The 25,197-nt window shown below is 37.6% G+C and overlaps 1 protein-coding gene across 1 annotated transcript in view; it reads left to right on the top strand.

Moving 5' to 3' along the window:
* The first annotated feature begins 1,430 nt into the window (after positions 1-1,430).
* LOC149425613 (adipokinetic hormone/corazonin-related peptide receptor variant I-like) overlaps positions 1,431-25,197 on the top strand; it is a 326,305-nt gene continuing 302,538 nt past the window's right edge. Inside the window, exon 1 of the mRNA XM_089645792.1 lies at positions 1,431-2,142. Within this exon, the coding sequence (XP_089501918.1) occupies positions 1,431-2,142 (712 nt within the window). The remainder of the gene's footprint in view (positions 2,143-25,197) is intronic.

A 25,197-nucleotide genomic window follows, 5' to 3' on the forward strand; every position in this document is an offset into this window, starting at 1 on the left:
AACATGGTTCATTGGCGACAAAGTGCCTTGAACCTAATATTCCCGTTATTAATGGCGGCAACGTGGCTTATGTAGTCATAACCGTTATAAATGGCGCGCAACGTGCCCTTCACCTTGATAATCCGTTATAACATTTGTGTAACATCGAGCTGATACTATTGGTAAACTGCTCAGCGAATCTATTTACAATGATTTCCTCTGTTTGCCCGCTATTATTCAACAAGTACTTTGAGATAATTTCATCGCAGTTTGTTTTTGTTTTACGTCCCAATAATTTATTAATTTGATCCCAAGTTTTTTTAGAATTGCTGAAATGTTTTATTAAAATACGTAGTTTTACTTTTTATGATTAATTTGGAAACAGTATTTTGGGTTGATTTGTATTGTTTTTCGTAGGTTTTATTAGTAGGTGAATTTTTCCATCTTCTGTACACGGAGTCTCTTATTTTAATTTTTTCTACAATATCATCCGTTATCCATAATTTTATTGCATGTGGTCTTTTTTTGGGTTTTGGATAAAAAGTTTTTTTTACTTTTTTCATATAGGTCGTTAAAAATGTTTTAAGTTTATTGTATAGGTCAACGCAATTTTCTTCAGCAAGCAGGGCGTTCCAATTAAAACTACGTATGTTTTTATCAATTCGTTTTTGGGATATTATTGAAATACTTTCCCCGCGATGTTTGGTTTTTGAAATTGCGCTACTATACGTGATGTTAAGAGCTGTCGCGAAGTGATCCGCTATAGTAAAATCACAAATACAAGAAGAAAATACGTCAGCTTGTTGCTGCCTGCTGTTGAACCTTATAAAAATGTGATCTATGCATGTGCGTGTAACATTTCCGGCTACTAATGCTTCCCTTGTCACATCGTTGATACACTTTATTAAATGATGGCTAGATAATATGTTTTCATAAGACATAATAACTGGGTGTTGAGGGTTTAATAAATCTAAATTAACATCTCCAAGAAACAACATATTTTCCAGGGGGTTAATAATATTTGATAAGATGTATTAAGGCGAACTGAGTTCTGCATGTTTCTGTAGGCGAATGTGTGGATGCACGGTTAGGTAGAAACTGTGCAGGTGTGTGGGTCGAGCGCGATTCGGTAATCCTCGGCAATGCTCGTGCATTGATGTGAGTCATTCTGAATCGAATCGCGCGCTCGCGAACAGCATTTAATTAAGCTCATGTAAAGACTAAATAAAGTAACACTTTTCATTTAAAATAGATATTATTATTCAATTCAATCCATTCTCTTAATCCTGCTCAAACAGGTTATGGGCCCAGTTAACGTATAACTAAAAATTAAGAAAACGCGAGTGAAATTATTCGACAAGTCTCACGTGGTGCGGAACGGAAGTCGGCCATTGTTTTAGTGTCAGAGCTAACTGTTTGAAAACGAGCGTGAAGTGTGAATAAAATTCACGATGTCGGTCGGCATCTCGGTGAAGGGTGTGAAGCCTTTCGATGGAACAAACTTCCAGGGCTGGAAAGCTCAAGTGAGTGCACTATTTGTGATGAACGATGTTCTCGATGTCGTCGATGGCACGAGAGAGAAGCCTGCTGCCGGCGATGGACATGCGGCCGCGCTGAAAAAAAACGTGAAAGATGACGCAACGGCAAAATTCATAATTCTGTCAAATCTTGACGAGGCTCAACAAGTGTGTGTGTTGTCGTGCATCTCTGCAAAAGAGATGTGGGACAAATTGTGTCTCATTCACGAGCAGAAAACCGCGTCAAACAAGCTGGGTTTGCTACAAAGATTTCACGCTTATTGGATGAGCGAAGCAGACACTGCGGTTCAGCATGTGGCCAGGGTGATGAATATGGCGAGTCAACTGAAGGACGTCGGTGAGAATGTATCAGACGCTACGATAATGGCAAAAATACTCGCGAGTCTCACCAAAAAGTTTAGCACGCTGCAGGTGGCGTGGGACAGCGTAGACCCTGCGCGACAAACTCTTGATAATCTCCAGGAACGGCTAATAAGAGAGGACACGAGGCTCAGCGGCGAAGAAGAAGCGTCGAAAGCGCTGGCTGCAATAGCCAAAAATCGTCGTGGGCGAGGAACAAAAAGTGCTGAAAAGGACATGAAGAAAGTGCAGTGTTATAAATGCCAAGGCATGGGACATATTGCGAGTCAGTGTCGGAATAAGCGGAAGCCACGTGACGATGGCGAAACATCAAGTAATTGCGCGTTTGTAGGAGAGACAGGCAGCTCGATCGCGTCGGGCATGAAAAATAGCGCGCTTATACCGTGGACGGAGAGTGGCGTAATGGCGATCGATCAAAGCGAGGTCCGGCTGATCGACAGCGGCGCATCGAAACATCTAACCTACTGACGTGACTGGCTGACTGACTACAAGCCGGATAACACGGGCGCTACAGTATCGCTTGGTGACAATCAGATATGCGACGTCGCTGGTGAAGGCACGGTGCGAATTAAAAAATTGATCGATGGAGTGTGGCAAGATGCCAGAATTGAAAAAGTGCTACACGTTCCGAAATTGAGAAAAAACTTATTCTCCGTCGGAGTATGTACAAAGAAGGGACTCGGAGTGCGTTTCGAAAATAATCGGGTTATTGTGGATCGCGACGGTGAAGTGCTCGGGACTGGAATGAAACAAAACAATGACGTGTATCGCATGTTCTTCAAGGTCACGAAACAAGGAAGCACAGAAGAAGCTAACGTAGCTACGACAAATTTAACTGTGTGGCACGAGCGATTGGGACACGTCGGGAAACGAGCGATTCGTGAATTAGCAGAAAAGGGGCTCATGAGTGGAGTAACATTTTCAGACAAAAGTGACGTCTTCTGTGAACCGTGCCAATTTGGGAAATCGCACAGGCTGCCCTTCAACAAGAAACTGGAGCGAAATAAGAAAATAAAGCCAGGCGAGAAAATGCATTCAGATGTCTGTGGGCCGATGTCAACGAATTCTGTCGGAGGATCGAGGTATTTTTTGACATTTAAAGATGAAGCTACCGGCTACAGACACGTGTACTTCATGAAAACGAAATCCGAGGTGTACGAAAAATTCAAGATCTTCGAAAAGATGATCGAAAATAAGTTCGGAAGAAAAATGAAAACTCTTCGCTCCGACAATGGCCGAGAATTTTGCAATGACCAGATGGATAAATACCTCTAAGAATGCGGAATAAAGCGAGAGACAACAGCGCCATACAATCCGGAGCAAAATGGCAAAGCTGAACGTGACAATCGGACGATTGTTGAAAGTGCTCGTACAATGATAATTGCGAAGAATCTTCCATTAACCCTTTGGGCGGAAGCAGTGAATTGTGCCGTATACGTTCTCAACCGAACAGTGTGGACAAATGGTGCAGTAACGCCGTACGAAGCGTGGATTGGAAAAGCTCCGAGTCTGAAACATCTTCGAATCTTTGGATCAGACGCGTATGTGCACACTCCCAAACAATTCACACGAAAATTCGATGCACGAGCGAGCAAAAAGATATTCGTCGGATATACGGAAGAATCGACGAATTACCGGGTGTATGATCCTGAAAAGAAAAAAGTCAGTGTGGTTCGAAATGTTGTGTTCAACGAAAAAATCGGGGCGCCAGTGGCGAAAGAAAACGAGAAGGAGGAGGAATACGAAACAATTCTTTCACGACCCGAAGAACGAGAGAACGAGGCACGAGAGAACGAGAACGTGAACGACAATGTGATCAACAACGAAGAAAACGACCAAAACGAACAAGAGGACGATCAAGACTGTGAAGATCGAAGAATCCTGCGAGATCGAGCACTGATTAAAACTCCTAGAAGGTATCAACACGAGGAAAACGACCAAAACGAACAAGAGGACGATCAAGACTGTGAAGATCGAAGAATCCTGCGAGATCGAGCACTGATTAAAACTCCTAGAAGGTATCAACACAATGCAAATGTGGCGGAGTACATAGTCCCATTAACGTACGAAGAAGCGACAAAAAAAAAAAAAAAAAAAAAGAGGGGATTGACTTCAAGGAAACGTTTTCCCCAGTGGTGAGATATGACTCGCTGAGAATTTTGCTGGCAACGATAGCCGCGGAAAATCTTGAAGTAATGCAATTTGACGTTCAAACTGCATTCCTGTATGGCAAACTAGAAGAAACAATTTTCATGAAAGTTCCGGAAGGACTGAAGCTGAAAGAAGACAAAAGGAACGTCGCATGCAAGCTCGAGAGGGCTCTCTACGGGCTCAAACAAGCCCCAAGATGTTGGAATCAACGATTCAACAAGTTTTTGAACGAATTCAACTTCGTAGAATGCGAAGCAGACAAATGTGTATTTACTGGAAGGATTAAAAACAACAAAGTTTATCTGGCGCTATTCGTTGATGATGGGCTAGTAGCCTCAAACAATATAGAGACCCTTAAGGAAATTATTCAACGACTAAGCGAAACATTTAAAATAACAGTCGAGGACTCGAATATTTTTGTCGGCTTACAAATAAAAAGGGATAGAGAGAGAGGTAAACTGATGATTCATCAGAGCGCGTACACGCAGAAAATAATTGAAAAATTCGGAATGGCGGATGCGAAAACAGTGTGCGTGCCAGCGGATCCGCACGCAGCACTGATTCCAGTTGTGGAAAACAATAAAACTAAAAATGTACCGTATCGCGAAGCAGTAGGGTCTCTGGTTTTCCTAGCGGCTGTATCGAGGCCAGACATCGCGTTCGCAGTAAATGCAGTAAGCAAGTATTTGAACGAGCACAATTCATCGCATTGGCAAGCAGTAAAGAGAATATTTGCATATCTAAAAGGCACAACTGATTACGGTATTGAATATCAAAGCGGCGGTAGTGAACCAAAATTGATAGGTTTCTCGGATGCTGACTACGCCGGGGATGTAGAAACGCGAAGGTCGACAACAGGATACGTTTTCTGTCTCGCGAACGGGGCCGTAACGTGGTCGTCACAGCGTCAAAGACTGGTGACGCTAAGTACAACGGAAGCCGAGTACGTAGCTGCATCGGCAGCAGCTCGGGAAGTAGTCTGGATCAGAAAACTGTTATCAGACATCGGATGTCCATGTAATGAAGAAACAACGCTTTACGTTGACAACCAAAGTGCAATTCAATTAGTCAGAAATCCAGTATTTCACAAAAGAACGAAGCATATAGACATACACTTCCATTTTATCCGCGAGAAAGTGAATGATAAAGAAATTGTAGTTAAATATGTTCCATCTGCAAATCAGAGAGCAGATATATTTACGAAGGCGCTGCCGCGAGACCGTTTCCAGGATCTATGCTATAAGCTAAATATGGTAACGAGAAATGAGAAACACTCTAACGGCGGTAGTATTAAGGCGAACTGAGTTCTGCATGTTTCTGTAGGCGAATGTGTGGATGCACGGTTAGGTAGAAACTGTGCAGGTGTGTGGGTCGAGCGCGATTCGGTAATCCTCGGCAATGCTCGTGCATTGATGTGAGTCATTCTGAATCGAATCGCGCGCTCGCGAACAGCATTTAATTAAGCTCATGTAAAGACTAAATAAAGTAACACTTTTCATTTAAAATAGATATTTTTATTCAATTCAATCCATTCTCTTAATCCTGCTCAAACAAGATGGATGAGATTTCATTCAGAAACAATGATTTGCTATGATTTGGAGGGCGGTATATTGCTAAAATGTTCATTGTTATATTATTGGGTAAAGTTGTGATGCCAAATATACTTTGATATTATTTTGTTTCTAGTAATTTTTGTAGAAAAGTGATTTCATCTCTAACATAGAGCAATATACCACCTCTTGTTTTTTTTGTTCTACAATAGTTATAAGCTTTGAAACCAGGAACTTCGTAAAGACAAGTAAGGTCATTTGTAATTGCTGTTTCATATAACATCAAAATATGTATATGTTTCCAGCAGGTATTAAGATAGATGTTAAGAGTGTCCCAGTATTTGTAAATGGACCTTAAGTTCAGTTGTACATCTTTAATTGTTCCTTGTTGCAATCTTTATTATAAATGTGTGTTTTGTCCTCAATCCATTTTTGAAGATCACTGGTTTTGCAAAAATTTACCTCATTGTCCTCCTCAAAATAATAATAATTGGACGCCATAGTCGATCGTAGCAAGGTCCTTTTTCAGCGCAGTTTTGTAGGCCGGGCAGTTGTCCTTGTCTCCAGTCGAGTGCGTAGCGGGCTTTCCAAATCTAGTGCACGTAGCGCAGACTGGTTTGGCAGCGGCATTTGGGCAGGATTCGTTGGTGTGGTTCTCTTCAGCACAGTGTCCACATCTAAGAGTGTCTCTGCAGTACTTATATGAGTGTCCTATCATTTGGCACTTAGTACATACGGTTAGTCCAATAAAGTCTCTGACACGGCACACAGTCCAATTGACGAACACCTTCTCCTGTTCCACCAGCAGTTTTCGTATTGTAGCGGGCATCTCATAAACCCGATGATAGGTGGTTCCAGAGCGAGCGCCGGCCAGATGACTCAGCTTGCAGGTTGATATTATTCCTTCGATGTCTTGTACATTGGGAATACCCGTGAGAGCGATCCTTAAGAATTCAACGTCCGTTAGGTCCCTCGGTACATTAAAAAATTCTAGCCTCGGGAGTCGCTTGGTGGGATGTCGAGCCTTAAGTGTGCCGGAGTTTTCAAAACACGGTGCGTTTAACAACTTTTCTTGCTCACTTGCAGTAGCCGTGTTAAAAAGATTATTTCATATTTTTATTGCCTACTATTTTTATGTATAATTGCAAGATTCTACCCGAATTAAATGCAATCTAGATAGCGTCATGGATAAGTATGTCAATTTTTATTGCAATGTGCGATATCGGTTGAGTTTTTTACAAGTCTATGGAATTATTTTTATTTTTGGGATAACTGGGTAAAATCTCAAATTGTAATATTTAATCTGTAAAAAGTAAGTTGTGGGATTCTAATTGCTAGATTGCAATTGCTAAAGAAAGACTTACACTCTTTTCACGAAATATGTAAAAAAAACGACAACGCGTACTTTCTTATAAATTGGCTCCGTAGTTTGAATTGCAAATGACGTTTCGAGTTGAAAATAGTTTCGTTGACCAAGATATTTCTGAAACAGTGCAGATTGCATGACGTCAGAATTAATCGTTGGAGAGTTTTGGACTTTACGCAATAATTTTTTTAGAAATTATATTTATTCAAGAAAATTTTTGACAATGTGTGATATACATACATATTTCACTAGTAATATGATAAAAGATATTATGATATGATTATTATTTATTAATTTTCAATGTCCTCCCATAATAAGCAATTGCTTGTGTGTATGGGAAGAGGTATTATTTGTTTAGTTTCTTAGATTTTTTTATTTATTTAATTTAGTTTGGGTTTTCAGTATATTTTTTTAATTGTGTTTTGAATTCTTTGAATCTATGAGTGATCTTATATTTTCTGGCAATTTATTGAAGAAATATTTTTCTTAGTATTTGTAGTTTTGTTGATCCAAAGTTTTTTTACAAATCGGAATTGGTAACATGTATTTTTGCCTTAGATTTGCTGTGTTTTTGAATGGTACGGTTTTGTTTAGAATATCATCTTTGTAAACATGTAAGGTTGAGTGATACAGGAAAAGAGTATTTCATTTTCTGACTTTAAATTCTTTGAAAATGAGTTCAGATGAATATAAAAATGATTTCTTTAATATTAGTTTTTGCGCAATGTAAAGAGGTTGTGTGTGAGTTTTATTTGTAGGTTTACATGATACTATTTGTAGGTTTACATGATGTGTTTGGAAGTATTGTTGAAATAAATGTTTTAAATGATCCACAAAACTTGCCAAATTGGTATTGAATATGTCAACATCACCCAAGTAATGATTTCCCATGGTGTGTCGTTGTATCGGAGAGTCGGCAATGTAGTTACGCTTATGTGTGCTGCTGTAGAATATTGTATTTTGTCGTGTTGTTACTGTGGGTGTATGTATGTTTATAAGTTCCAGGAGTTCACAACAGTCAAATTTAGAGTTAAGTATTAATTGAATGTTATTCAGCTGTTCCTTTTTTTTTTTTTTTTGGATTAGGCAATTCACCCTAAAAAGAGTGCTATGTGAGCTGTTCCTTTATATTTCTGCTAACTTGAACCACTTCAACGGCTGACGGCAAATTTGACGAGGCTCTTATTACCTGGAGAATAAATGCATAACTATTAAGTATCATGTGTGTTAATCTTCTGTGCTACTTCTAGGAGCAAGAGGAGGGATGATGATAGAAACCATGGAAACAATATATTTCTCTTTCCGAGAACACGAGAGGGAGGAGGAGGAGGGGGTGTAAAAAAAACTTCTCATCATAAATATATTAAATCGTCAAACTGTTTTCAGAAAGAAATGGAGCATAAAATATAGGCGATCATATTGTTTACGTGTGTTGTCTGACGTCTCAATTCAATTTTTTATCATTTTGTGATTGTGTTTTTTATATGATCATAAGCTCACCTGAAAGCAAACCATTACAAATAGAAGAAATAAACCTACACATTCAAGGTAGTAAAAAATACGTGGGCTAACGTATTGTACATATTAATAAATACTGACTTTTAAACAGCACAAAGAAAAAGTGTTTGGTAAAATCGCTCATCTTCTACCGACAAAAGTAAAGAGCCGTTATTTCAGCCCACCTTATTTGACAGAAATATGGAAAAACACATATTAAATTCTTAAATGAATGACAAATAATACATAATAAAGTTATAAAAAAATCTTCAATTATTACCTAGATAAGACAATTGTGTGAATATAACATATACCTCTTGATCTACAAAATAAAAAATGGACTAATACACACGAACACAACATTTATAAAAATACCACAAGTATACGAACTCTATTACAGTGGAAAAAGAAGCATACGCTCTAAGGGTTTAAGCATTGACAATCTTCTTCCCGATAGCCTCAAAGCGTAGAATCGATTGACTAAATTTGAGAAAAAAACTGTTGGATCTTAAAATAAGCGAACAGAATGTAGAATGATTGTTAAGATGAGGTGTTATGTACTATTGTTATATTGTGTCAACTTACTCGTATTATTGTTACGTGTGTTAATATTATATGGCTTATAGTTTTAGGTTTTCTTTCCACATGGCCAGCCGATTGCAGTCTTTGAAATCTAAATGGATGGTTTCGTGCTTGAGTACATGGCTCATTTTCATATTTTCTGTTTTCTAGAGTTGCGTTGATTGAAAGATATTTTTAGGTATTAGAATGGCTAATTGAATCGGTTGTGCAAAAGTTACTTTTGTATTATTATGTTCACTGTTTTGGCAAAGTTTAACTTACAACTACCGTTTTTAATAAGCATTTAAAAAACAAACATTTGATTCAATCAATAAACAGCAACTTTTTGCATTTACGATTAAGAATACTAACAATAAAAAAACCTAACCTAACCTAACCTAGTCTATCAAAACCTATTATTTACCTATCCTCAGATAACCTATTCTAACCTAACCTAAAATAAAAAAGTTTTATTTAAAAAAAGGCGTATTAAGCGTGGCTAGTGATCCCGAATAATTACCCTTATTATATATCAATTTACCTGTTTAAATGGTTGTTTTATTATACATATAAGTAGAGATGGCAAAATTTCGTTTTAACTAAAAACGCGAAAAAATATTTATGGTTCGAAAATAGGGCATTTATAAGTTTTCTTTGCGTTTCAAGGTTTGTTTGTTTGTTTTGAAAGTGTTTCCAGTGATTTCTATTTCGCGAATTAACGCGAAAAACGTGATGTTGACCGTATTTCAGCAAATACTATTTAGTGAAATAGGCGCGAATTTCCCGAAAATACCGGGTATTGACTGACAGGCGTACGAGAATGAAGGAGCCCATTATTGAAACGTGCGCAATGCTATCATTCAATCAGTAAAGTGCCTTTTCCATTGTTTTTTGTATTTACCTGTATTTCAAATATGCCTACTTTATTTCATTGTTGGAAGCCTGTCCTACCTCTTTTTACAATTTTGTTACTATTTTGTGTGTAAGTATTTAATATTTTTAATTTATACTGTACGCTGAATTTAAACGCTTTCCGAGAATATGTATAGCGTATTTCAGAAGTCAAAGAACCATACAAATTGGAGAAGCTGATACTGTAATATTTAGTCCAGTACAACTAAAGAAGAATTGAGAAAAATGCATAAGGAAGGTAGTTTCATGTGAATGTGCAGGGAAAAGTATTATGCCTACTTTATTTCATTTTTGGAAGCCTTTCCTACGATTTTTTATAATTTTGTTACTATTTTATGTAAATATTTAATATTTTTGTACTGTAGGCTAAAATTGCTTTTTGACATTAAACAATTTGTGCGAAATAAATTACGCCTATTGATATTAATCGCAATCTGCATTTGTTGTGTTTGTGTTCGACCCGTACTTAGAGTTTCCTTCCTTATTAATTTAATATTAAAATTAATTATTTATAATCTTTCACATGGAAATACTTGCAAATGAAGGTTAAACATATATTTTACCAAAAATACTTAAAATATGCGCTGAAAACATTCAGGAAATTCATTTTTTTCTATTTTGCTACAAAACGCTAAATTATGCCTCAAAATGCTATAAAACGCTAAATTTCCAATTGTTAATGCTAAAAAATCTGAAAATTAATGCTAAATTTTGCCATCTCTACATATAAGTAACCTATGTTAATTAATAAAAAGATTTTTCATTATAATACTTCAAAATTTTTTAAATCATATGGGTTTTTTTATTTACATAATTTGAGAGTGCATTAGATTAGAGATTCGTTACATCTAATTTTACAATCCGTTATTATTTATTTTGTTTAGATTTATCAAACACTACGAAGGATACCTATGTGAACTGTGGTGGTATAGGAGATTTTCAAATATTGTCAGGTTATTCGTAACCCGGGAATGTTTGTCTTTCTTTTTAAAAAGAAAAAAAAGAAATTCCTCTGGAAAGATTATTTCCACATCCCAAGGACAGAGTGAACGTATTTTTCAAATAAACGCGAATTATGCGCGCACTTCATATCGGTGTTCTGTCAAATTATTAAAGTAAATAATATGATATCAATATTTTTAAATTATTATTATTTTTTATTTGTAAATGCAAAAAGTTGTTGTTTATTTTCATTAAGTTGAATCAAATATTTGTTTTTTTTTTAAATGCGTATTAAAAACGGTAGTTGTAGGTAAAAGCTTACAATTTTTTTGTTACCGTTTATAAAAAGGTTTGTTTTTTAAATCTACGCGTTATTACTAAATGCGTGTAGCAAAAAAAATAATAAAAAACAAGCTTAAAATATATTCCTTCCATATAATGTAGTAGTTCATAATAATTTTCATGAATTATTTTTTATTATGAATATGTTTCATCAAGTGTTATTTTAGTTAATCAGCCACAGTAAAAAGGTGGCCGTACTGACCGTTTTGACCATCACGGGCAGGGGCATTTAACTCAGCTTTGGCCTTGAAACCTATTTAAAACCGCCACGCCCAACTCCTTATTCTTTTAGAAAACGAATAGTGTGGCTAAAAGCTCAGATCTCATTGGTTAGATCAGAAGGATTGGTTTGATCTCTCGCTCTCTACCATAATTCATCGCGTAACAGAAAGAGATTGTTGTCGTTTGACTGTTTTCAAATCATTCAAACAAAATGAGAGTGATTTATTTATGCACGTGGGTTGTCATTTGCTCCCGAAATACTATCATTTCGCATCGAAAATATTGCTTCTTAAAGTTCTTCGTGATAAAAATACAAAGCCAGGATAGTGTTAGCGAGTTACACACATATATTCAACCTACCTACGTAAGTTCAACTTTAAAGTGAATTGACAGTTTTTAGGTTATTCCGACGTTTCGGTTTTTTGTTAAAACATGCTTCATACTTTGCATATGTCTTCCTCCACAACGTATAAATGTTATTTATTATATCGACCAACTTACAAATTCATGTTATTGATTAGTGTTATCCTGTATTATCTTATTGTTTTGGTGAAATTAAAGATTTTTAAACATATGCTATCATGAGTTCAAAATAGGCAGAAAAATGTCGGAATTCATCGTCGTAGGTACTGTCGGACAACCATGTTTTGTTTGTTTTTTCTGGGTGTTTTTTGCACTGGCAAAGTTTCATCTTAAGGAAATAAACTGTAAAAGTTCATTTTCTTAGCCAGATGAACCTTGCCCTCGAAAAAAATTTCGACATTTTTCTGCTTCAAGGACATTTTTATTTTTAAATAGTTTTTTGGGCTAAGTAATGAATTGCTCAGTGCAATAATATTGTCTATGGTCGCACCTTTTTTTAAATGGCCTTAAGTTTCTCTACCTTGTCTACTGCTATGCTCCGTACGGTAAGTACTGCTTGTAATCTGTGCTTAAGTACTGTTTAAAATTTTTGGATTCAAAAAGCCTGAAGATATCGATCTAGAGAGTGGTTTATTTATGATCACGGGAGAGATAGTATTTAATTAATAACAATAAGTATACGATAGATAAAGGAACTGCCCTGGAAGGCGATTCTTGTTCTACTTAACGATCTTAAGTTTGTCCTTTACTTCAAATTAACGTTTTTTTCGGATTTTTCGTAATAAGCGATTCCGGTTCTCTCGATGACAGATAGAATCCTTAAGGGACTGGGACACGGTCAAGCGGCTTGATCGCAAGCACGTAGTTTTTTTTGTCTATTGTTGTCTATTGTTGTCTATTATTGTCTATGCTTAGCGGCTTGACAGCCCGCATCAAGCCTCTCCGTCAAGCATGGCCACGCCTTCCTGTGATTTCGTGGTGGTCTATGTATATGTACTTCTATGCCTTCCTGTCATTTCGTGACTCGCGGCAAAATGGAATCTGTCAAAGACAAAGCGTTCTTGGCTCTTACGTTAGCTTTATGTTTGAATAAAATAATAAAAAGAAACGAATTTGGTGTCAAGAATGGTACAAGTTAAGGTACCGCTTTACCCATGAGCATTTGCAAAGTGTATTACAGGCTACAGCTATTTTTTGTATGAATATCTTGTGCGGTATTCATACAAAAAATATGTTTTCTCCATTGAAAATTCAGAAAATTATTTATTCTACAGTTTGATTATTAATGACCTTGAAAACCGCTGTCATAATTATTAAAAAATACTAAAATACTTCCAGAATTTTTAAATTAGATGGATTTCTACAAATTGAACACAAAAACAATAACTAATTACCTATTTTATAACAATTTTATTCAATTTATATCATTGCTTATGATACGTGATATTTATTTGTCTATTGTCGTTTGTCTATTCCCACAAAAATATAAATTCGCATCAAGCCTCGCCGCCATCACGTAGAATTGCGCAATGCTTGCAAGCCAGCTTCGGTACACGGTCAAAAAGCTTGACACAAAGTGCCATAGACAATAAACTACGTGCTTGCGATCAAGCCGCTTGACCGTGTCCCAGTCCCATTAGATTTTTGATTTCGCGCCAAAACTCATAGCTTTCGCGGAGAATTAGCTTAATTTAAGTATGAAGTTTTGACAGTTAACCATAGTTGCATAGTTTTAACAAGAGAAAACTTAATATTATCGTAAGTATTGACTGTAAACAATGATAAGTGATTTATTGGTGGCACGATAATGCCATAAATAACGTAATTGCGATGTTTGCAAAGTACGTTACATGTCGAAAGCCCGAAATGTCAGATAAAAGTGATATAGTTTACAATAAACTACACATACCATTAAGCATCCCCAAAGATGACATAGGCCCTGAGAGAAATTGTTTTCTTCAGGGCCTCCTGTGTGGATTTAATATAAAAAAGCGCTTGTTATATGACAGTGAATTTTCGCAAACTGTCAAAATGTCTTTTTTGTCTATTTTTTTGTCACTAGAGGGCGGTAGTTGTACATTAATGAACTTGTTAGAATACAACGTCGAATGTGCATTTTTTTTTAGCAAAAAAATGAACGTACGCAATCGAAAATATTAAGTAAAAACAAACAACTTAGTAAAAAGGTATGACTTATTTGCAGAACCTACTATTTTGGTAAAGCATTTAATTTTACATCTTTTATAAATGTTTCACCATTCACTCTCTATTTTCAAATCTAATTAGATTTGAATGGCTTTTGGCTTTACGACTTGCATTTGAGGAACATTTCCGATACAAAGAATGTTTGTTTTACACGGTATTCGTAAACTCTTGATGATATGATTTGCCGGCCTGATGAGACACCGGGTCACTGGAGCCAGGATGCGGGTAAAATAAAATAAAAAAAAATAAAAAAAGCACGTTGGTGACCGCATCCTACCAGCACCAAACGCCACTCCTGAGTGAGCGCTGGGCCCAAGCTCACCCAAGACCACGCCCTGCATAGTTGTACTCTATTGTTAATTTATTCTTCTTCATATATTTTTTTCATTTTTCAAATACCTACCTATTGTACAAAAAAATATGTACATATTTATAACGCTTTTTTCCAACCAGAGGGCACAGTGCCACACTTCAGGGACATTTTGAAGAGCTTTGTCAAAACTGGAACTATTTCCGCAGCACACCTCTGCAATACCAGGGCAGGTATTCCATCAGGTCCACTAGCTTTGTTAACATCGAGCCCCCGTATGACGTGGAGTACATCCCGATGCCGGATCCTCAGCTTTTTCATATAGAAGCCGCAGTGAGGAACCGACGGCGGAACAGCACCTCCGTCGTCGAGGGTCGAGTTTTCCGCAAACATTTTCCCTAATAAGTTAGCCTTTTCGGTGGCGGTGTTTGCTAGTGAGCCGTCAGGTCTGGTAAGAGGTGGCAAAATGGGTTTGCGAAAATTCCGACCTATTGAGCCCGCAAGCGACCAGAATGCTCTGCTGCCATGCGGGCAGGCAGCCAGCTTTTTGCTGATCTGCAGGTCGTGTTCGAATTTTGACCTGGAGGTTATCCACCGCTTACCCGCCCTGGTATAGGTAACAGATGGTTACTCCTTCAGGGCTCTCACAAGGACTCTAATTTTTTTTTGTTTAGCGACTCTAAATTTATTATAAAATGAATCTAGACCTCCAATGTCCCTGCATAGTGGTTAGGCTGCAGGATACCTACAATTTTCACAAAAACACAAATAACAATATTTAAATATATACAGGTAAAGTAAAATAAAATAAGCCTAAAAATAATACAGGACGAAATAACTGCTTAATGACTAGGCCATCTGTAGAGAAAGAAAAAAAAATTAAAAGGAACACATATACATTCATGTTAATACTGTAGGAATCTAAATTTAAACATATATAAATATTACCGGAGAGTATTACACCCGTCCACTGGCAGTCCCATCGAGAATGTGCATGGCGATCGGTCTGTCCGTACACAAAGAACAACTACCGCGCCACTCCGCCGGATTACCTGATTATGCCCAGAAGAAAAAGTATGTGGAAAGGTTGGGGGCGTGCCCGAAGACCCTAGGGAATAAGTGAGCGTCAGGCATTTGGAGGGTGGGCGGAAGGTTGCCGAGCTTGCTCGGCCATTCCTAAAGCCCGCCATGGCGATGGGAGAGGCGCAGTAGACTCTGTGTGAACACTTGTCCGGTGTGGGAGGCGTCTGATTAGGCAAGGACGAGGTCTATTTCACACCCAAAACGGGTTGAAGACGGTACAGGACGATTAAAGTTCAGTTTCGGCTTACTGCACACACTCCTTATAATATATAAAGCAAAAAAGAAGAAAAAATAATAAAGGACAAGTTAATTAAAAACTCAAATTAAATTAATTAAATTCATATCGAATTTTGACCTATTAATGATTCTCTTGCATTCCTTTGCCGATTTGTTGTATGCTGATCTGCTTTCGGGCGTTTGATATGTGTTGTAGGCTCGGTAAGCCGCGTTTTTTCGTCGAACCACTTCGGAACATTGTCGACTGAACCACGGCTTTGAGCCCACACCAGTTTCTTTAGTAGTCGATTAGATAAAGCCATCCATTGCCAATTTGATGACTTCACCAATCTCCTGGGCACATCTTGAAGGGTCCTAAGTCCGAAAAAAAACAGCCGACCACGGAAAAGCGTTGAAATGGGCCCGCATACCGAACCATTCTGCTGACCTATAGTGCCACACTTTTCTCCTCAGCCTATCATTGGTTGGTCTGAGGCTAACGGGGATTGATGTCGTCACTAGGAAGTGGTCAGATGATCCCAGAGGCGCTGTGACGTCAATCCTATAACCGTGTGGCACAGTAGTTAAGAATAGGTCTAACAGATTGGAACGGTGAGTCTGGACATCAGGGACCCTTGTAGGCTCCTGAACTAGTTGCTCTAATCCGTAGCAAATGGCCAAAGATTCCGCCTGTCGGCCAGCCGAGTTCAATGGGCCTGAAAACTTCAACCATGGTTTTTTATGAACATTGAAGTCCCCCAGAACAATAAACTCGGCCGAAGGGTAGCGGGGCAAGAGATCATCAATAGTATCTCTCAAATGTTTGAAGAGCTCGAAAGTGTCTGATTCGCTATGGTTTGGTGAGCGGTATAGACATGCGTAGAATCTTGCCGTACTGGCAAGATTGACGCGCACCCACATTACGTCGAATCTGGAGTTTTCCAGACTCAATAGTCGTACACAGTTGACGTCAGCTCGACTATAGATGCAGACTCCTCCTTTGAGTTGGAACTTGCTTGCAAGGGTAAAGCCCAGCAGTCCAGATAGGAGGAGTCTGGTGGCTCGGCTATCTGAGTTTCAGATAGGAAAAGAAGGTTGGGACGTTGGGACAAAAGATGGTGATGAACAGAATTTAAATTCGTGTGCAGACCGCGAATGTTGGCAAAATTTACCAACAGTTTTGGCCCGCACCGGGGACGCCTGCTACTCGCCGCTGTAATGATGTTAAGTTTGTTTTTATGTATATTCATGATTTTTTTTTAAGGGTATGAGGTGAAAGGAAGGTCTGGAAAGGAAAGGTATGAGAGGTGGGTAGGAATCTGGGGTTCAGGCTGTCCAGGGGTGATGAGCGTTTGGTTCCAGCCCACTCACTGCGGTGCTAGGCGATAGGCTGGGAGAGTCCGGCTGGAGAGGGCATCCAATGCGCCCCAAACGCTGCTGCTGGGTCCCCTCCGGTCACAAACCGGCACAACAGTAGTGGCAGGGTTTTTTCACTCGCTGATGGGGCAGCCCACCCTTAGTCGTGAGCCTGAGGGTCGGGCCCCTGTACTATCAAGCGGCCCGGACAGCGGTAACCGGTCGTTAAGGGTCTCCCTCAACCAGCATCTCCCAACCGGCCCGCCACGCAGAAGGTGGGCCGACGCACCCGCCACCAAGACCTGGGAAAACCTTAACCCATGAACCCGGGCACCCCTGCTCAGTCAACAAACGTAGCGAACCACTTGGGGTGACCTGTGGCAGAGGTGTTGGTCATCCAATAAATGGTTCCCAGTGCGGCGGTACCCATTCCCGCCTACCAAATAAAAAGTAATATTAAATGTTGTTACTGAGAACCTCCTCCGTGACTCAATCTATCGTTATATTGCATTACATTCTAAAATATATTTTAACATAATTTTCATAATCACAATATCTTTAATTAATAATAAATTGTTTTGCTCTGTGCGTGTCTTGATTTTGAATGGAACGCACCTGCCAGCTGCTGGTGCAGCGAGTTCAATATTCGAATTCGAGCTAGAAAAATTCAATAGTGAGGGCCGTTAAGTGTTTAAATAGGTACAGAGAAAAAAAAAACACGAAGAATATCAATCAAACCGTATCATTTATCGATCAAGCATGGCGGTGTCTTCAGTATGTGTTATTTGTCTTGGGAAACCGCACAGGAGTCCCAACTGCTCCCGACCATCTGGAGCCAGAGAGGCTATTGTATCCCCAATTTGGGTAGGTTCTGAGAATGAAGGTAGTGGGGAAGAGGAAGGTGGGGAAGTACCTGGATATTCAGATCTGGTCATCAAACACGGCCAAAGCAATTTCAAGCAACGTTTAAATTCTGATTAGTAGTCTTACACCAGGGCGATACTGAGAGTATCTTCCACGCAATAAAACATATCTTATATATTTTGAATGATTAAATTGTGAAATAACACAAGTTAATCAAATAAAATTTACTTGCGCATGCCTAGATTTGAACCCGCGGCCTTTGGATCGTCTGTCGAGAGCCTTACCACTCGACCACGGAGGCCACGTGTATCATTGAATAATAGACCGAGTGTTTGAGAGAGATGGGATGGTTAGATGTATCGTGGATAGTTATATTTGCGTAGGTCGGTTTGACGTATATATTTAATTCAATTCTATTATTCGATAGGGAGAGGGTCTCTAGCAAGTTTGAGAAAGAATTAATACCTATTTCTATGGTAAATTTATAAGCTGGAGGAAAGCATTTAGTTATAGATCCGTACCTGACCAAAACAAAATATATCATCTACGTATCTATTCCATGCCAGGATATTATTTAAGAGAGGAGATTTGCAAGAAGAAATGTTATTTTCAAGATTATCCATAAATAATATATATAATATAAAGGGGACGTTTGAGAACCCATGGGCAAACCCATATTTTGCTGATAAATAACATTGTTAAATTAATAACAATTTTGGTTTAAACAGACGAGAGAGATAAATAACATGGTAATTTGAAATTATTCAGTTTAGTACTAATTAGAGATTTGCTTTCATTAAGGAACAAATATACTTCGTCAAATGAAATGATGTAGTTTACTTGTAAGTACGAATAACCAGGTATTTTAACTCATTCATTAAGTCTAATGAGTAATAGTTTATTTAGGGGAAACACAACGGAGTTATTAAATATGCTACCGATAAACGATATATGAAATTAAAATTTGTCCCAACTGCTCCCAACCATCTAGAACCAGTGAGACTCTGGCATCTCTAACTGGAGTGTGTTGTGATAGGAGTTTTAAAAAAATATATAATATTATGATGAAGAGTTCTTTTACAGGTGTTTTTAGATATCTGTCTCACTAGGATATATATATATATATTTTTTTAATTTTTTTTTTTTTTAATTGTACAACAGAACATTCGTTCCAGTTACAGTACAATTTTACAAACAGTATAATTTTACATCGTATCAGCATTTGGGTAAGTGACTCTTCAATAATACCTGTGTCGAGACAGATGTATTGGATACATAGTTTAGTATTTACATATTATTTGATACATGCATAACTATAACTAAAATATAAATTATAAAGTTGTATACCTACATTTAAAACCGTGAAGACATAATGAAAAGTGTAGGTTATCCTACAGGGATAACAATATCATAAATGTATATGGAAAAGATAAGATAAAATAGTTAAATAATAAATGGAAGTTAATGTAGGCAGTATAACCTATATATAAGTGTATCGAACGTGAAAACATGATTTTGCTGCATTTGATTTTGATTGTGACTAAGGTTGAACACCTGCAAGTTTGATGATCCCTTTTCCAAATCATAATGTTTACCAGTTGAAAAATCTAAAAATCTTGTTACCAGGCAGCAAAAAGACTGGATGGACATGAGACGGTTCGATGACCCTATTTTCTGAAACGAAATCAAAGTGTTGACGAGGCAGTCGTTGGGTGAGATTGTTATTGGCACTACATATACCTGCCTTTTGAAAAACGTAAACATGTTTTTGCAAGCTGACGTCACACAAACGCTGGTTGGAGACAGTATAAATAGGCCATTTAAACAAAATATGGGCAGTCAAATTTCAAAAATTAACACGAGTGGACGGAACACCTTCAGTTAAAACGCGATCTGTTGATTATAATTATAAATTCCTGAGTGTCAACTGAAATCTGTAGTCGCTTCTGTTCCTCCATCATGGCAAAATCATTTAAAAGATTACAACTATTTGCGACGAGCTGTTTACGGCCGGCACTCTATCAGCTGAGCCAGACGCATCTGTCATCATTACAATAATGGAGCGTCTCCGTGTGCCGGCTCTTATAATCAAATGACCATGCCGCCGCTGAATACCTGCTGGCTACCGACTGAACTGCCCATTGCCGCTGATTACCTAGAGGCTAGCCAATACCTGCTGCATTGATGCTGACAACCTAGAGGCTGATGAATTCCTCCTGGCTACCGACTGAACCAGCCACAGATGCTGACAACCTAAAAGGCTGACGAATATCTGCTGGATACCGACTGAACTGCCCACTGCCGCTGATCACCTAGAGGCTGGCCAATCCCTGCTGCATTGATGCTGACAACCTAGAGGCTGATGAATTCTTCCTGGCTACCGACAAAATAAGCCATTGATGCTGAAAACCTATAAACCGGCCAATTCTTCCTAGCTACCAACTGAATTGGCCATTGATGCTGAAAACCTAGAAGCCGGTTAATTCTTCCTGGCTACCAACTGAATTAGCCATTGATGCTGAAAACCTAGAAGCCGGCCAATTCTTTCTGGCTGCCAACTGAATTAGCCATTGATGCTGGAAACCTAGAGGCTGGCAAATTCTTCCTGGCTACCGACTGAATTACCCATTGATGCTGACTACCTAGAAGCTGGCCGATTCCTACTGGCTACCAATTGAACTGGCCACTGCTCCAGCAGTCGCCCATGCCATTTTCTGTATCGTATGGCGCGATGATGCACAATGTGCTCCAATCTGAAATTCCGATTCCGATTGTATTAGTTTTCTATCTGTGTTTTAAATCCCAGTTGTATTGAAATACATAAAACTATTTCTTGGTTGGCAGTAAAAAATAGGAAGTACCTATAAACTACACCCCTTTGTACGTTCTGTATACCAGTAAATACTTGTAATTAAAATGTGAATTTTGATTCAAATTGTCTTTCTTTTATGATGGTTTGGATAGAACACCTCACGGTGTTGTATTTAAATCATTACCCAGGTTGAGGACTGATGTGTGACGGTGCTTATTATTTACAGTATTTTCTTGTGTAGGCAAACACGTCCCGTACACTAAGATAACATATATAACAATATTTTATTACATTAAATGACAAAGGTCACTCTGCATCTAGTTGGAGTACATACTTGTAAAGGGGTTTTTATAATTTTTTTAACTTTATTAGCTTTATGGATTTTTAGAACTCCATATAACTTTGTTATGTGAGTATCTATAAAGATTGGGGTTTTGCATGATTTTAAAGCAAATTTAACATTATCGAGATTTTTATGTTTTGTGTTTTGAGATAAGATCGGTGGCTGAGTTGACATCGCGTTTGAGTCTCTTCAAGGCGTAGCGTGTTCAATTCCTCGGCTGGCTAAGTCTTCCATCACAACCCAAGCAACATTTTCTGCTTACTGTGGTGGTAGTAAGAGATTTTCAGTCAATTAGTAGTGGTGTCAGGTAATTAGTAACCCGAGAATGGTTTGTCTTAAAAAAATTATTTTTATTGAAATCATCCATTTTTCAATGTTGATTTCGTTAAAAATTTAATATGGGAAGAAGATCATTTTGGATAATTTGAAGACCTGTGAGACTGAAAATTGTTACAGGTGGCAGTAAGAAGTTTAGTTCGAGCTCTGATAGTAGTTCACGAATGTATGAGTCGTTGAACAATGAGACTCTGGAAGACAAACCTTAAATATAAATATTTATATTTAAAAAAATTAATATTTAGGATCAAAATTTTCAACCAATAGTTTTCCCCTAAAATAAGACGGGATACAGAACTTTCTATTTGATGGGAATTGATGGGTGACGATTGCATTGCTGCAGTTATTATTCTATTTGAGGGGAATTGGTGTGCGGCGATTGCATTGCAGTACTTATTATTCTATTTGAGTGGAATTGATGTGCGACGATTGCATTGCTGCAGTTATTATTCTATTTGAGGGGAATTGGTGTGCGGCGATTGCATTGCAGTACTTATTATTCTATTTGAGTGGAATTGATGGGCGACGATTGCATTGCAGTACTTATTATTCTATTTGAGGGGAATTGGTGTGCGGCGATTGCATTGCAGTACTTATTATTCTATTTGAGTGGAATTGATGTGCGACGATTGAATTGCTGCAGTTATTATTCTATTTGAGGGGAATTGGTGTGCGGCGATTGCATTGCAGTACTTATTATTCTATTTGAGTGGAATTGATGTGCGACGATTGCATTGCTGCAGTTATTATTCTATTTGAGGGGAATTGGTGTGCGGCGATTGCATTGCAGTACTTATTATTCTATTTGAGTGGAATTGATGTGCGACAATTGCATTGCTGCAGTTATTATTCTATTTGAGGGGAATTGGTGTGCGGCGATTGCATTGCAGTACTTATTATTCTATTTGAGTGGAATTGATGGGCGACGATTGCATTGCAGTACTTATTATTCTATTTGAGGGGAATTGGTGTGCGGCGATTGCATTGCAGTACTTATTATTCTATTTGAGTGGAATTGATGTGCGACGATTGAATTGCTGCAGTTATTATTCTATTTGAGGGGAATTGGTGTGCGGCGATTGCATTGCAGTACTTATTATTCTATTTGAGTGGAATTGATGTGCGACGATTGCATTGCTGCAGTTATTATTCTATTTGAGGGGAATTGGTGTGCGGCGATTGCATTGCAGTACTTATTATTCTATTTGAGTGGAATTGATGGGCGACGATTGCATTGCAGTACTTATTATTCTATTTGAGGGGAATTGGTGTGCGGCGATTGCATTGCAGTACTTATTATTCTATTTGAGTGGAATTGATGTGCGACGATTGAATTGCTGCAGTTATTATTCTATTTGAGGGGAATTGGTGTGCGGCGATTGCATTGCAGTACTTATTATTCTATTTGAGTGGAATTGATGTGCGACGATTGCATTGCTGCAGTTATTATTCTATTTGAGGGGAATTGGTGTGCGGCGATTGCATTGCAGTACTTATTATTCTATTTGAGTGGAATTGATGTGCGACGATTGCATTGCTGCAGTTATTATTCTATTTGAGGGGAATTGGTGTGCGGCGATTGCATTGCAGTACTTATTATTCTATTTGAGTGGAATTGATGTGCGACGATTGCATTGCTGCAGTTATTATTCTATTTGAGGGGAATTGGTGTGCGGCGATTGCATTGCAGTACTTATTATTCTATTTGAGTGGAATTGATGGGCGACGATTGCATTGCAGTACTTATTATTCTATTTGAGGGGAATTGGTGTGCGGCGATTGCATTGCAGTACTTATTATTCTATTTGAGTGGAATTGATGTGCGACGATTGCATTGCTGCAGTTATTATTCTATTTGAGTGGAATTGATGGGCGACGATTGCATTGCAGCAGTTATTATTATTATATTTGAGTGGAATTGATGTGCAACGATTGCATTGCTGCAGTTATTATTCTATTTGAGTGGAATTGATGGGCGACGATTGCATTGCTGCAGTTATTATTCTATTTGAGTGGAATTGATGTGCAACGATTGCATTGCTGCAGTTATTATTCTATTTGAGTGGAATTGATGGGCGACGATTGCATTGCTGCAGTTATTATTCTATTTGAGTGGAATTGATGGGCGACGATTGCATTGCAGCAGTTATTATTATTATATTTGAGTGGAATTGATGTGCAACGATTGCATTGCTGCAGTTATTATTCTATTTGAGTGGAATTGATGGGCGACGATTGCATTGCAGCAGTTATTATTATTCTATTTGAGGGGAATTGATGGGCGACGATTGCATTGCTGCAGTTATTATTCTATTTGAGTGGAGTTGATGGGCGACGATTGCATTGCTGCAGTTATTATTCTATTTGAGTGGAATTGATGGGCGACGATTGCATTGCAGCAGTTATTATTATTATATTTGAGTGGAATTGATGTGCAACGATTGTATTGCTGCAGTTATTATTCTATTTGAAGGGAATTGATAGGCGACGATTGCATTGCTGCAGTTATTATTCTATTTGAGTGGAATTGATGTGCAACGATTGCATTGCTGCAGTTATTATTCTATTTGAGTGGAATTGATGGGCGACGATTGTAATGTTGCAGTTATTATTCGCAAAAATTTAGATTCAATTTTATCTAATTTACTGAGTAAATTTTTTGATGCAGTTAATGATTTGATTTTTTTTGCATTTAGTAACTTTATTATGAACAAGGGCAGACCATTGAAGTTTCCTATCAAATGTTACTTTAAAATCATTACTTCTTAGGCGTTGGGAGATTTTTTTAATTGAAAAAAATAATATCACCGAATAGCAAAATGATGTCTATATTTGTAACTTTAAATAAAATCCTTCGGGTGCGAGCTGTTACGCCCTGTATATTTAAATCCTAATGAACATTTCTTATTTCCTTACTTAAAGGCGAAAAAAATTATCGCTCATCTACTCTTCATTCTGATTGATAGTTAAATAATTTAAGCAAATTTTAAATCAAATTGCATTTGGCCGTTATTTTCAAGAGGTTTTTACCTGTTGTAAAATACGTGCAAAATATTACTCGAAATACGACATCAAAATAATTTTGTTCTAAGACTATTCTTGAAAAACTTATCTTTTTGTAGCTGTAGGAATAATGATCAGACAAATTCCAATTCGAGTGAGTTTATGTGGATTTAGAAAATCATTGAAATCAATTTTTCCATGGATTTAAAAAAATTTAATGAAGCTGTCAATGAGACGAGTGGAATAAAATGAATGTTTTCAAAGTGTTCCAAATTATTGATAAATTATGGAACTAATAGAATCTAAAGTTGATTAACATTGTATTATGATTTTCGGTCACTGAGTGGCATTTGAAATGCATGATCGTTTGTAAAAAACTTAATAAGATGCATTAACAAAACTCCAGAAAAAAACTCTTTTTAATCTCTCTTAAAAATCTCTCATAAGACTATATTATAATAAAACAAATAAAAAAATTTATTCCACTTAATTTTATTTTGACCGTAACCGGTTTCAGCTCGTCAAAGCCATCTTCAGACTGGTACACAAAATTCTTAGTCTACGGTTTATATACACAACATATGGGGGAGGGGGGAGAGGGGTAGTTTATAGGGTTTTAATCAATTTTATTTGTTACTAATTGAACTTGAAATAGTTCCACTTCATGTAGTTGAATATAAACAAACAAAATTACATTTTAATTTACACTTTATTTATTTCTGATATTTAATTTGTCTCTAAATTACTTTTTTTGATTTTAGTGAAAAGCTGTACATTTGGATTTCTTAACACAGTAAATAATACTGTGATTTTTACTTTAATATTTAATCTATGCATCAAGTGGTGTGTGGAGAAGTTTTTTACTGTAATTTAGTTTATTTCTAAA

Source organism: Hesperophylax consimilis, chromosome 2 (genome assembly GCF_061612785.1).
Source record: "Hesperophylax consimilis isolate HC1 chromosome 2, BYU_Hcon_1.0, whole genome shotgun sequence".
Classification (NCBI taxonomy): Eukaryota; Metazoa; Arthropoda; class Insecta; order Trichoptera; family Limnephilidae; genus Hesperophylax; species Hesperophylax consimilis.